This window comes from Typopeltis vanoorti, chromosome 26, assembly GCF_054136105.1.
Source record: "Typopeltis vanoorti isolate ZY-2024b chromosome 26, IOZ_Tvanoo_1.0, whole genome shotgun sequence".
In the NCBI taxonomy this organism is placed as follows: domain Eukaryota; kingdom Metazoa; phylum Arthropoda; class Arachnida; order Uropygi; family Thelyphonidae; genus Typopeltis; species Typopeltis vanoorti.
In genome coordinates this window covers 24,266,138-24,280,865 of record NC_143574.1, presented here as the reverse complement: position 1 = coordinate 24,280,865, position 14,728 = coordinate 24,266,138, and the positions used below count along the sequence as shown (strand labels likewise).

The 14,728-nt window shown below is 35.0% G+C and overlaps 1 protein-coding gene across 4 annotated transcripts in view; it reads right to left on the bottom strand.

The window, feature by feature from the left end:
- The window catches only part of ida (anaphase promoting complex subunit 5 ida), a 267,488-nt gene that overhangs the window by 147,198 nt on the left and 105,562 nt on the right, over positions 1 to 14,728 (bottom strand). For all 4 annotated transcript variants that reach the window (XM_090415176.1, XM_090415179.1, XM_090415177.1 and 1 more), the window contains one exon: positions 1,025 to 1,106. In XM_090415176.1, the coding sequence (XP_090271302.1) occupies positions 1,025 to 1,106 (82 nt within the window). The remainder of the gene's footprint in view (positions 1 to 1,024; positions 1,107 to 14,728) is intronic.

Here is a 14,728-nt window from a genome sequence, read left to right as displayed (position 1 = left end):
TTGAGTAAGAGCCTACTGTGAGAACAGGTGCTGGATTAAATGAATGGATTTGGTGGTAGGCAACAATGTCTGCTTTCTCCTTGCTAGTTCAACATCTATGATGAGGATATCATGGATGGAGCAATGGATGAAAACAGAAATAAGGATAGTTGGCAATGGGTTGGTAACCTAAGATATGCTGTTAACACGGTACTCCTCTGTAATGATAGGAAAGCACTAGAATTAACATTGATAAGGAGAATGTGATCAGCAAGCGCAGAGGACTTGAGCTCAATCCAAATAAAACTAAGGTTGTAGTTTGAAGAAAATTTAGAGAAGAACCTGCATAACATATATACCTCAATGGGGAAAAAAAAAATTGATGTAGTCAGAAAATCTGAATATCTAGGATGGAAAGAACTGCTGTTCAGAAGACAGAGAAGATTATGAATGGCCAGGAAAACAGTCAAAAACTTAACTAAAGTCTAGAAGGAAAGATTCATCACTCCAGGAATGAAGTTGAGAATCTGGATGAAGCTGTTTTTTTTTTTTTTTAAGAAGCTATTTAGGAATGCAAAAGTATGAACCTTAAAGAAGCCTGACTGAAAAGGATAACTGCTTTTCAGATGTAGGGTTATATGAGACTGCTAGATCTCATACAGTAAAAGGTGGGAAAAACAGATGAGTCTTAGAGAACATCAATGCAACTTTGGCAGAAGGATGAGTCAAAACTAATAGAGAAATGATTACCTAGATAAAGAAGTTGCAGACTTTTGAGATGGATGGATAGTGTAACTGGTCTGACAGATCTTCAGAGAGTTGAAGCTTCAAAGCTCAGGATAAGGCCACATGGCCAGAATTTGTGTAGAATGTTACTGTGATATGGAATGACAATATAACATCTGTTGATGTCTAATAAAGTTAGGGGAGCACATAAAACAATGCTGATTTCTGTCTTTCATTCAATTTGATGCATAGTGGCATTTCAAACATTTTCATGACAATCTTCTCAGTAACAATTTAACAATTTATCATAATTACTTACTAATGCATGTTGTAAGCATACATTGTCATTGACTTCTTGAGCTATCATAACTGCTTCTTTTAAAGCTGCAAGAGCTTCTTCTCTTAAATATGAAAAATAAATAAATGAGGACATAAGGTAAAAATCAATTGAAAAAAATAAAATGGTCCTGCTCAAGTGAATAAATAAATTATAAATAATGTATATTATTTCTGGGAAAAACTCCCATAAATAATGTTTTAGTTTGAACTAATTTTTTTTTATTAATCAGAATTCTAAAATAAGAGCCAGCATGCAAAATTCCATAATAATAATAATCCAATCAACCACAGAATTAAACTAATGAAAATATTGTATACAAATGTATCAAAATATGTAAAGCTGAATATAATAGCATGTGTGAAGGGAAGCTGAAAAGTTCTGATAAACACCCTAGAATAAAAATGATATTAAAGCAATTGATATAACCACAAGAAAGAACACATCTTTAACCCCATGTTTCATCAAATTGTAATAATTTGTTCTTTTCCTTTTAGGATAAGAAGACATATATGAGGTTTTAAAGAAATTCAAAGACAAAGAGGTGCAAGCTATCATCATGTTGCAAGAAAAGTCTGCAAATGAGATTCATCAAACTTTGTGCAAGATCCCAGCACATCTGGCTGCTGCCAGATGGATGGCCAAGTTTAAAACTGAGCTAACCTAGACAACAGATATAGCAAGCGTGAAGACCTTCCACAGCAATCACACCTGAAACCATCGATGCAGTGCATGCCATGATACTTGATGATAGATGAATACCAGCCAAAACCATCACAAAGACTCTGGGGATATCCAGGAAACAAGTTGGGGTCATCCACCAACATCTGGAATGCAGAAGCTCAGTGCAGTATGTCCTCCCCAAATGTTTGAATACCGAGCAGAAGAGAGAACGTGTGCTGTCATCTCAAGGAATTTTGGGTCATTTTGAGAAATCAGGTGCAAATTTCTGCACCTGGCTTCATCTCTATGATACAGAGACCAAACAACAGTCAATGGAGCCACTAATTACCCAAGTGTGAAAAACACTTAAGAAACTTGGAGCAGATGAACCACTTATCCAGCTGATAAAGAAAATCTATGCTACGGTCTAGGCAACAGTTAAAGTCAGATGAAAGATTTTGGAATAACTGAGAACAAGTGGAGACACAAAGGTTCTCTACAGCCAAAGTTCTAAACCCAAAAGTCAGCAAGGAAGATTCTTGCCAATGTCTTTTGGGATATGGATGGTGTAATCCTTATGAAGTTCCTCAAAAATGTGAAACTGTTACAGCAGCAGTTTATTCAACAGCTCTGAAGGAGATGCTGAAGGAAAAACTGCTGTGGGAAACTGAGCAGAGGCATGTTGCTTTTACAGGACAATGCACCTCCTCACTGCTCATGAAATCCAACAGACAATACACAACTTGGGCTTCAATGTCAGCCTCACCCACTCTATTCACCAGACCTGGCCACATCTGATTATTTCCTATTCTCAAATTTAAAGAGGCTGCAGCTGAAAACTGGTACGTTTTTTCCTCAGAAAATTGCAAATGATGCAGCAGCATTGTAACAAGTGTATAACACTTTGTAGGCAATATGTAGAATAATGTGTTAGTTACATGGTTCTGCCTCAATTCCTTCATGGTGATCATTACAACTTTTCAGCACACCCTTAGAATTATTATTATTATGTGGCTCCTTCAGAGATTCAAGGAATCACTGAAGAAAGTCACCCAGGTGACATAATGCCTAAATACCTATCAAATCTTTCTTTGAAAACATTTACTGAAGCCATGAGAAGAATCAAAATCTCATGTGCTTCATAAAAGATATGTATATCTTTTATTACACACTACAAACTCATATGCAGGTCCAGGTTGAATCCCAGTCCAGCCCATGGATTGGATTTGGCATGATCCAGTATATAGGATCATCCCAAAAAAAAATAATACATATTTTCTGGCTTAAGATGAGCTTGGACTGCATCCTTACTAATATGTTGAACTATTCAAGACTTTAAGCACTGCTTTTCTTCACATTCCTCATAGAGGAGGTTCCTTTAACACCTATGTTAAAAGAACTCCTAAACCAAATATTCTTCTCCTAAACTAAAAATGATTATGCCTTGTTATCGTTTAAGATACAAGTTACATTAACTGTTCCAATATTTTTAATTTGTGGGACAAGGGTAAACTTTAAGACATCTAGGGTAAATGATTTTAGTATACATTTTGAATGCAATATTTATTAAATATACATCCTGAATTTTTCTCATTTTAAGTTGTGGATCTGAGAGTTGGGTTAGAAATAAAACACTTCATCAAAGACTAGAGACAACAGATATGAGGGGTCTGAGAAAAATTAGGTGAGTGAATAGATGGCATCAATGGTAGAATCATATTAAAAACAAGGATATTAGGAAAGAACTTGATATTGTTAGCAGAGCTAATCTCAAGTGGTATGGCCACTTAAACAGAATGGGAGAGGAAAGATTAGCAAAAGAAGTGTTCTTTGCCAGGAAAGAGACCCAGGGGAAAACCAAGGTCTAGGTGGATTGATTTAATCAAGAAGCACAAAATGGTAAATATGACAACATTGGAGTGGTTAGAAGTAATAAACTAATTTGGAGGAAAACTGTGCAGGAAAACTGAAATCCAGCCAACCGGTATTACATACAAATTCATCATGTCCAAATTGTTTATCAATTTTTCCTCCTTGAGCCTTCAAGATCAGACTGTCTATTGAGAATCCAGCACTTCTTTGTGTAGTGAACCATCAAAGCAATGTTTCATCAATGTTTGTAAGCTCATACTTTCTAGATTTTTTTTGTTTTGGTTATGTTGTTTTCCAGTGCCAATTATGTGAACACCTTTATTCTTCCACAATATCAATGCCATTAAAGAAAACAAAGAAAACTTTTTACACACTTCAACATTTTTGGCATCAAGTTCTGACTCATGAATAATTTTGACTTTTTTTTTTGTGAACCGAAAAACACTTTCCTTAGGTAGACGTTTCCAATGGAAGAGTTTGTTTTTAACTGATTTTACAGTCTTGACAGTGTAAAGTGAGAGGGGAGGGCCAGAGGCTAGCCACTGGAAAGGTAGGATAGGAGATTAATAATAATGTGTGGATAGGAAATGAATAATAACGTATATTTGATCATGTAGTGCTGTCACAGTAGCCTGAACACTCCACCCCCTTGAGGGTACAATATCTGGAAATTGATGATGATGATAACATCCTGAATTAATTATTCACAACTTGCACAAGCTGAAAATTTTGTAGTCAAATTTTAGATTGCCCTAAATACAGAAGACATCACCACTGACTTGGGAGAGCATTTGAAAAACATTCATAAGGATGAAAATAAAATTGCTGATGCCTCTGAACCAAGACTCTTACTCTCTAATCAAATAGCAAAACTTCAGAAGCACAATGCAATTGCTGAACATACATCAGAATAAACCTAATGTTTCAAAAAGATCCAAAATTCTAAATTTCAGAACTATTAAGGTTAATATTGTAGGCTAACCAAAATGAGAAAATAGCATATACAAAGATCTATATACTAAGATTATTTCTATTCCAAATGAAAACCTGAGCAACTTGCAGAAAAATCAATTATGTAAATTTCTATTATTTTCTCATTTGGACTAGAATACTCCCCATTTCTGCAAACATCAAAATCTCATACAGTAGATTTTGTTAAAAGTGTAAGAAGAACAAATTTAAATAGTGAAAAAGTCCATTAAATTTCTTTTGCATCAACTAATTTCTTATGTGTATCTTTCTTTTCCCATCAGAACTATGCTTTTTTGTAGCATATGCATTTCTACTTTTTTTTTTGTGTTACCTTTATATTTTTGCAAAAGCAAAAAAAGTTTGCACTCTAAATATCTAGGATTTTTGTGAATTTTGTTTTAAAAAAAACTGTTCATATAGAATAAACCGTTCGATTGCAATACACTAAGCATAATGCCACAGTGGATTGAAAATTGGGTTGAATTAAAGATCAAAGAACTTGAGAGCTGAGATCTTTAAAGAAAATAGGAGAGTGGAGAGAGATGGCCTTCATGGCCTCCTCACTTAATATGAGAAGAAAGGTTACAAAACAGGAATCTGATTCAGAAAAAAGACCCAGAGGAAGACCAAGATCTAGGTAGAATAATGATTAGAAGAGAGAAAAATGAAATCCAACAATATTAGTGACCTGACAAATAGTTGGTCATCATGGAAGAAAATTGGCCAGAGGTACAGTCAACTCCACAAACCACAGGAATATTTTGGTGATGGAGTTTTGGTCAGGACGTTCATTATAACAGTGTCTTTTACAGGAAGAGCTGAGTGTAATAATGTACAGCTATCACAATATCCTGTATACATTCTCCCCTCAAGTGTCTCTTCTGTCAATTGCGAATTGGGAGATCATAAATGAAAGCTGATTAAAGTAATATTACAGATATTTGTAAGAATACTTACATTGATTGGAACTTATGCTTACAAATGATTCTGCAGTGGCAATCAAGAATAACTTTTTTTAAGACCCAAATGAAATAGAAAGATTCTCTTCAAAAGAAGAACTTATAGATATGGGGAATGTCCAGTTGGGAATAAACAGGTAGGTGATCTTATTGGACTTTTTTTGGAGAAACTGCAGAAGATGATAATGAAAGAAGATCAACAGAGTTACATAAGGGACAAGGTTGCTCTGTTATGAATATGTTCCATTGTCACAAAGATATCAATAAGTTTATGAGGGTGCAACCTATTAAAAAGCAGAGGTCAATAACATACTATAATTCAGCGAAAAGAAATAGAAGAATAATTATTAAGGATGTGCACAGGGAAATGGAATGTAATACTGATCATTACCTCTTTGTCACAAAAGTTGCTTTTCCTAAAAATAAGAACCAAAATAACATAGCTTCTCCAAAGGATGGAAGAGAAATGAAGTCAAAAAAGGATAAAAATGAGGACTGGAATGCTTCTGAATTACAGTCAAATGTTGTTGTAACAAGATAGGAAATAATGAGCTCATGGCTGTAATGAGCAAAAGCCATTATGACCATTGCATTGGATTGTGGGTGAGTTTATAACTTAATATTGTCCTTGGGGGACCAACCCATTGCCTATCTTTCCGGTGGCTAGCTCTGGCCCTCCCCTCTCACTTCACACTGTAAAATCAGTTAAAAACAAACTATTCTGGTGGAAACATCTACCTAAAGAAAGTGTTTTTCAGTTCTCAAAAAAAAAGTCTAAATTATTCATGAGTCAGAACGTGATGCCAAAAATGTTGAAGTGTGTAAACAAAGTAAACAAGTCTTCTTTGTTCTCTTCAACAGCATTGACATTGTGGAAGAATAAAGATGTTCACATAATTGGCACTGGAAAACACCATAACCAAAACAAAAAAAATATCTAGAAAGTATGAGCTTACAAACATTGATGAAACATCGCTTTGATGGTTCACTACACAAAGAAGCGCTGGATTCTCAATAGACAGTCTGATCTTGAAGGCTCAAAGAGGAAAAAATGATAAACAATTTAGACATGATGAATTTGTATATAATACCGGTCGGCTGTATCAATTTAAAAAACCAACATAATATTATTATGTCAGTTTTTAAAAAGACTAATTGAAATTGTGTTTATTATTAATTTGTATTGTTTTTAATTATGGAGAAATAAACTGTGTTTAGTATTAAATGTATGGTTTTGAAATTATGACAAAAAGTACGTTTAATATTAAGTGCACTGTAGTTTATACAAGCACATTCATACAAATAATATCTAAGTATTAAATACACTTCTCTCTAATACTTCTTTTGTTGTTTTTTTTTATAATGAGTAATGTTTTTTTTCACTGATATAGTGAGTAATGGTCATAGTGAGGAAATTTTGTCTATCCTGTGGTGCTCATTATAACCAAGTTTGACTGCATATCAAAATCTGAAAGTGACAATTCACAAGCAACTATAAAGGCAGTTGGAAAAGAAAGAGAATGTAAGGGAAGAGTAGAGTGGATGACAAAAAAAGAAGCAGTAATTACTATAAAAAGAAAGAAAGAAGCATATCAAGCTTGGTTTCAAAACGTTTCTTATTGGGTGGCCTATAAAATGATTGCCAGATGGAAAGCAAAACAGGTTCTAAGGCACTGTAAAGAAAGGGTCTAGGAAAAAGTATGCAGGGGAAATTTAGAATACAGTATAATATGAAAAAACAAAATAGGTATGAAGAACAATTAGAAGAAGAATTCATGCTCCAAATAATGACTGCAGGACTGGAAGTAATGCTTTTCATAAATGCTTACCAGAAAAAAAGACAGCACTTTAAGAAAAATCTGAAATGATGTTCGGTAAGTAAAAGCAGCATAACATAAGGATAAAGCTAATTGTGGAAGAAGCGGTACTAAATGCAAGGCAGTAGGACCAGGAAGAACATCAATGGAATTATGGAAAAACAGTGGGCATGGACATATTTAGAATTATAACAAAATTATTTCATCAAGTTTTAGAAAGGCCTGAATTTATTTCAGATTTCAGCCATTCACAGAAAAATGGGAATAAGAGAGAGATTTAAATAACTACAGGGAAATAAGTGTAATAGGATGTAAAAGGATAATAACTGGATCTAGTTTCTATAGACCTGGAAAAGGCTTATGACTCATCGCTAATTACCCAAGTGTGAAAAACACTTACAAAACTTGGAGCAGATGAACCACTTATCCAGCTGATAAAGAAAATCTATGCTAAGGTCTAGGCAACAGTTAAAGTCAGATGAAAGATTTTGGAAGAACTGAGAACAAAAAGATTGAGACAAAGATGTGGAATATCTCCAACTCTTTAAAATTTATTTAGGGAACGTAACTTAGATACATTCTTCAAGTTCCAACAACCAGGTGCTAATAGCCTATGGCAGAAGTGGTGATGCAGAATATATGACTAAAAAGTTAATACAAGCATATAAATTGAAAGGACTGAAGATAAATCTTCAGAAAACAGAAAATCCAGTGATAGGAGGAAATACTAGTACATAGATATACCAGGAGTAGAAAAATAAAATCAATCAAAACTTCAAAATATCTAGGAACAATACTGAATAAATATGGCTTGTGGGAAAAAAAAAAAGTGGATTATTGCATAAGTCAAATGAAAAAAGCACTGCACATGATAAATGGGATCCTGTGGAGTCAATATGTACACAAAAAAACAGTGAAGACTATTATGAGGGTTATCATTGAAAGTATTTTGGTAAGCAAAGTGAAGAATAGTCATTAATGGAACATAAGAAACAAAGGTACATTGCAGTAAAAATGGATGGTCTAAGAAGGAGTGTCATATCTCTAGGATCCACTGAATTTGAAATGAAAGCACAAAAGAATAGATGCATCAGCTAGATTCTGTGGTATATAGATTGGAAAGGAAAACTTTACGGTGATATGGTTATGGTCACCACATCAGAAGGATGCTGGATGACAAAAAAAAAAAAGAAAAAAAGAAAAAAAAAGCATTTGATTAATCTCCTCTAGTAGAAGAAAATGTGGGAAACCTTAAGTAACTCTTGAAGAGGACTAATAGTGCAAGCCATGAGGGAAAGGAATTTTGATGACAACCAGCAGGTGGACAGATGGGCTTGGCACGAGGCAATAAAAGTAACAAGTGGAGAAGCTCACCAGAGTAAGTAAAATAATTCTTACAAACTTATCACACCAACTTCTCATTCATGTTTTCATTCTATCTATATCTGTTCTGTGAACGGCCTCCTCATACCATTTTCCTCCAGTGCATACAATCACCAGCTCTTCAAGAAACACATTAACAGACTCCTCCTTTCTCTCCAGCAACAATGTCAACAGACAGCACTATTGTGTTATAGGTTTTGTGAACTCTTAAAAAAGGAAGAAACATATTGATACTAAAAAGGCATTTTGTCTTATGGGTACTTTAGGAAAGAAACCACAACTGTATTAAGTGCCTAATGGTTATGGTATTTAATGGTTATTATGATAATAATATAATGATATTAATAATAATGATATTATAATAATGGTTATTATTTAAAAATTTCTTAGTCTTTTGTTAGTAATAAGTTGATGTCTTTAAGGGAGGTTTGTCTTATTGGGAGGCCTATATCCTGAAAGTAAATGGAGATGACCTCTGCCCAAGTAATCTTCTGTAGCTGTCAAAGTAAGATACAAAGTATTCCAATAAAGCATTTAATTAGGTGACTGGAAAGGAGGATTTTATGATTCTTACAGAGCTGGAGAGGTAGCAGTAGTATTTTAATATGAGGACTGAATCTCCTTCCCTCCCCTTGCAAGCTAGGAAGATATATATGTCGGAGAAAATCTCTTGCTTCTGATGGTGAATTAATGGATTGCAGGATGGCAAGTTCAGCCTGTAATGATTGTTCTGCATGTGTGAAGATCACATGTAGGACAATCACTGTTTTGAAGATGGTAGTGGCATCATCACAAACCATGGGCTCACTGTCCGTTGGTGTCCAATGCCTCTTTCACTATCTTCTTCCACCTTTCTTTGTCCAGTGCACAGTGTTCCAGTTTCTGTACACCCATTCCACACCAGTCCTTTATGTCGTCTATCCATTCTCTGTATGGTGTACCTCTTCTGTTCACACCATCCATTACCAAACATGATTGTCTTTATCTTCCAGTCCTCACTTATTCTTCAGATGTGTCCAAATAATTGCAGCTTCCATTTTATAATCTTGTGCATTAGATTCTCCTTTGGTTGTATCTTCCGATAGAGCTCTTCATTTGTGACTTTCTGTACCCATCCTATTCTTAGAATCTTCCTGTAACAAGTTTTTTCAAATGCCAAAATTCTTTTCTTTGATTCCTTATTTATTACCTACATTTCAGATCCATACAGTACACCACTAAAGATGCATGTTTCCAGTACTCTTAGTTTTGTTTGCAGGCTGATCACTTTACTTTTCCAGGATGTTATCCATGGCCTTCAGATTTGTTCTTCCCTTTGCAAGCCTGATCTTTATTTTTTTTACAGTTCAAATCATATGCCATTTTACTTCCCAAATATGTGAACTGTTCTACATGTTCTATATCAATTCCATCCACTGATATCTTTTGTTTCATGTTCTTCTTACCAAATACCATTGTCTTTGTTTTTTCCAAGTTCATAACAAGTCCAAATCTTTTCCCTTCCTCAATTAACAATTTCAATGTTTTTTTATAGTTCTCTTTCACCTTCTTCAATAATAACAATGTGATCTGCAAATCTCAGATTGTTAATTCTCATCCCATGAACTGATATTCCTTTTGCATCTTCCTTCATTTTATCCATTGCTCTTTCTAAATGTGTGATGAAAATGCTTGGTGATATTGGGTCCCCCTGTCTAGTACCCCTACTTGTTTTAAACCATTTCCCCAAATCATCACCTATGCTAACTGCTGCAACTGCATTCTTATAAACATCTTTTAATATAGCTATTGGCTGGTAGTGGCAATGAATCTTTAAGAGAACAAAAGAAAACCAATGGCCAAATCCTTTTGGACTATTGTTTTTCTCTCTAATAATCAGTTCTGTTAGAAGTATTAGTGAAAAAGCTCCTCCTAGGATGTTCAAACCCGCTCTTGAGCTAATCCTAGAGAGAGAGAGAGAAAGATTATAAATGCTTTCTGTTGGGGTTGGCATCAAGTCTGCTGTTATCTCTAAAACAGCAGACTCGATGCCATTGTCCTGAAATGTATGGATTACATCATCTGCATATAGACAATGGTTTTGCATTCTTATGACACTGAAGGTAGAGGAATGGCATATACCATTCTGCTGTTGTTTAATGATGTCTGGAAAGTTTCTGTAATGTGATTACTAATTATCAGACTGATTCTAACTTCCACATATAAATCCTGGATAATCCGACACAAACTCTCAAAATGTGGAAGAGACCTCTTGCTGGATACAGTCAAAAATTTTTCTTTCAAAGAATGCAAGAAGATACTGTTTAATTTGTGGAAGCTATATGACATCACACAGCACAAAATGATTGCATCCCAATTCCAAAATTGGAATGCTATGAAGATCTGTGATGCAAGGATTGCTGACCTCATCATCAAATTCCTGACATTTACCCTCAAGGGGTGTACAGGATATGATAGTACTACATGAAAAATTTACATCATTACTAACTTCCTAGCAACAATTTTCTGCCAAATTCAATCTATTACCTGTCAAAGTTACAACATTGTCAGATCTTATATTTATATATCTATTTTCTAAGGCACTTTTTACTGTATCAATCCACCTATATCTTGGCCTCCCCTAGGTCATTTTCCCAGAGAATACTTGTTTGGCTAATCTTTCCTTGCCCATTCTATTTAAGTGACCATACCACCTGAGATTAGCTCTGCTAATGCATTCCTGGATGCTGACAATGTCAAGTTCTTTCCTAATATCCTCATTTTCAATATGATATTGCTATTGATGCCATCTGTTCACACCCCTAATCTTTCTCAGGACTCTCATATCTGCTGTCTCTAGTCTTTGGTCAAATGTTTTACTTCTGACGCAGCATTCAGATCCATAAGTTAAAACTGGTTTGAACACTGTCTTGTATACAGCTAATTTAGTGTTTTGACTAATTTCTCTCTTATTCCATATAAATTTATTCAATTGACTTCCTACAATACCAGCTTTGTTGATTCTGTTGTCTATTTCCATATATAATTTACCATCTTCACTAAAATTCATGCCTAAGTAGCTGAAATGTTTTACTTGTTCTATAGGTTCACCATTCACAATGCAGCTGATATTTTCAATGCTTCTGCCTATTTTCATTATCTTTGTCTTGTTATTGTTGACCTTCATACCATATCTATCACAACAGTTATTCAATTTAGTCAGAGAATCTTGCAGACTTGTAGTGGATTTATTTAGAAGTATAACATCATCCGCATAAAGCAAAGAGCTGACATTAACATCTCCAAATTTGATATCATGTTTAATACCACTTTCCTTCATAATGTGATTCATATAGATAATGAATAACAGAGGGGGATAATGTACATCCTTGTCTCACACTAGATTTAACATTAAACCATCTTCCTGTACTTCCTTCATTTCTAACTGCTGACTTACATCTCAAATAAAGACTAAGTATAGCTTGATGTATTGTCCCATTGACACCATATAACTGTAGTGTAGTGAATAGCTTCTCTCTTGGCACCTTGTCATATGCCTTTTCCAAATCGACAAAACTTAAATACAGATCTTTGTTATATTCCCATGTTTTCTCTACTATTTGTCGTAAAGTGAAGATCTGATCCTGACAGCCTCTATTTGGCCTGAATCCAGCTTGTTCCTCACCAAGCTTCTCTTCCACAATCCTTCTCAACCATTTCTCAAGAATACTAGCATAAATCTTACCAGGAACACTCAGCAGAGAAATACCTATGTAATTCTCACAATCAGTTCTATTTCCCTTTTTATATATGGGTACTATGAGAGCTCTACTCCCATCATCTGGAATTCGTCCTTCTGTCGAAGCCCTCTAAACTATGCAGTGTAGCCACTGCAAGACTTTTATACCTCCATATTTGAGCATTTCTGGTCTAATATCATCTACTCCAGCTGCCTTTCCACATTTCAGACTTTTGATGGCTTTTTCTACTTCAAGCATGGATATGTATTCCTGATTGCATGCCTGGTCAGTGTTTTTTATCACTGTGCTCTCATCACTGCTAGTTTCATTTAGCAATTTTTCAAAGTAATTACTCCATACTTCAAGGATATCTTTTTCTCCAGTTTTCATATCACCTTTATCATCTCATGACTTTTGTTTAGCTAGTTTTACATAGTGTTTAGCTTTCTTACATTTGTCTCTGTATTCTCTAAGAGCACAAGCTGAGAGCCAGGAACTTTTAATATGCTTTCTTCTTTTCCTTCACTGCCTCTTTAACTTCCTGTGTCCACCAGGGAGTTCCTATTTTCTTATCCTTGCAGACAACCTCACCACATGCCTCTCTGGCAGAATCAATCAATGTTTCCTTCAGAGCTTTCCATTGAATCTCCAAGGTTTGATCCTGTTCTCAAACTCTTTCATTTTTTCTTGAATAATGTTTGTATATTTTAGTCTACAATTCACATCTGAGAGCTGCTCAACTTTTATTTGTTTTAAAACTTTCTTACATGTTCTTCTTTTCAATATGAAATTAAATTCAAGCTCTTAATTCATACATGTGCTATGGGAGAATCACACACTCTTGGTCACAAAGGATCATACAGGCACCATTCAATTAACCTTAGTTATTCCATACAAAATATCCTTACTAATTTTAGAATTAACAATTTTTTTCTTTAAGCATTCATTCCTAAGATCAAATTTCTATTATAATATTCTTGGACAAGTTTAACAATTTTCAACCACACAGTGTCTATTCATTTAATACTTTCTTTCTTCTTCTTCGCGTTATTCCCGCTTCCTATGCAGGGTCCGCGTGTTACTTAGATGCGATTACCTGTTAGTACTACTCCCAACCGACCCGTCGCCTGGTCTGCCGCTGGGGGGATATATTTTGGACTGTAGAGGTGTATGTTCACGGGGCCGGTTTGCCTGTTTGCGGGATGAAAAACGCCAGATAAACTGGCGGAAAAAACCCTACTGACCGCGCCCAAGACCGGCTAACTTGGCTATGCCTGAGGAAGATCCTCAAATTCCCAAAAAAAAAAAAAAAAAAAAAATTAAAAAAATTCATTTAATACTTTCTTTAAATCAAATTAATCACTTTCCTACAGTCCTTATTTTTAACCACTCTTAGAGTTCTTCGCTGATTAATTCTTTTACAATTCTTAGATTCTGCTTTCACACACAAATCAGAGAACAAAATTTTACTTATCTGTATGCTTTGTTTTCTTTCCCTCCAATCGACGATATGCCAATGCGATCTTCTTTATGGAACTCTAATTTCTTAGCACTCCAGTACGAACATTCTCGGGCACTTCATGCTGTATAGTCCGCTACTATTTGGTGGAAGTTTGGAATCAGGATCTTCGCCGACAACTGTTCCTTCCGCATGCTAGCAAGGGAATCGGCACCTAGATATGCGGCCGACCACGAGGTAAAAACCTGGGACATCCACGAGGATCTCTCATGAGCACAACTCAGGAACACAGGACTAAGACCAGAAGACCAAAAGACCTCGGGGGAGGGATTCCAACCCTTTTATACCACTTCCTATCGGCCACTACCGTAAACTTGGCCATTCACCTGAGGCGCGAACATGCTTATGATGTCACACATTGTCCGATTCTCCCGCTACTCGCTCTCGCTAGCACGGGACAGTATGGCGTAATAGTTTGCTTTCCCCGTTTCCTCTCTTGGAGTATACGTAAGCATAGAATTTTCTTGATTGTTTTCTTTTTTTTTTTGTTGTTTTATAAAATGAAAAACAATTTGACCAAAATTTAAGCATTACTATCAATACAACGTTAGCATATCTTCTTAAATATTCTTTCCATTTCTTAAAGTAAACACGTTTTTTCCTTTTTACACTAGTACATAACCTTTCCTTTAGATATTTTACAATTTCTTCCTTCCTTTTTCTTGTTAATACACTTGGTATTTAAATTACACATTACTATTACCCAGATAACAAGTATTTTCAGTAAACATTGTATATAGTTTATACTCGGTTATACAATGATAAGTAGAATCATGACATTC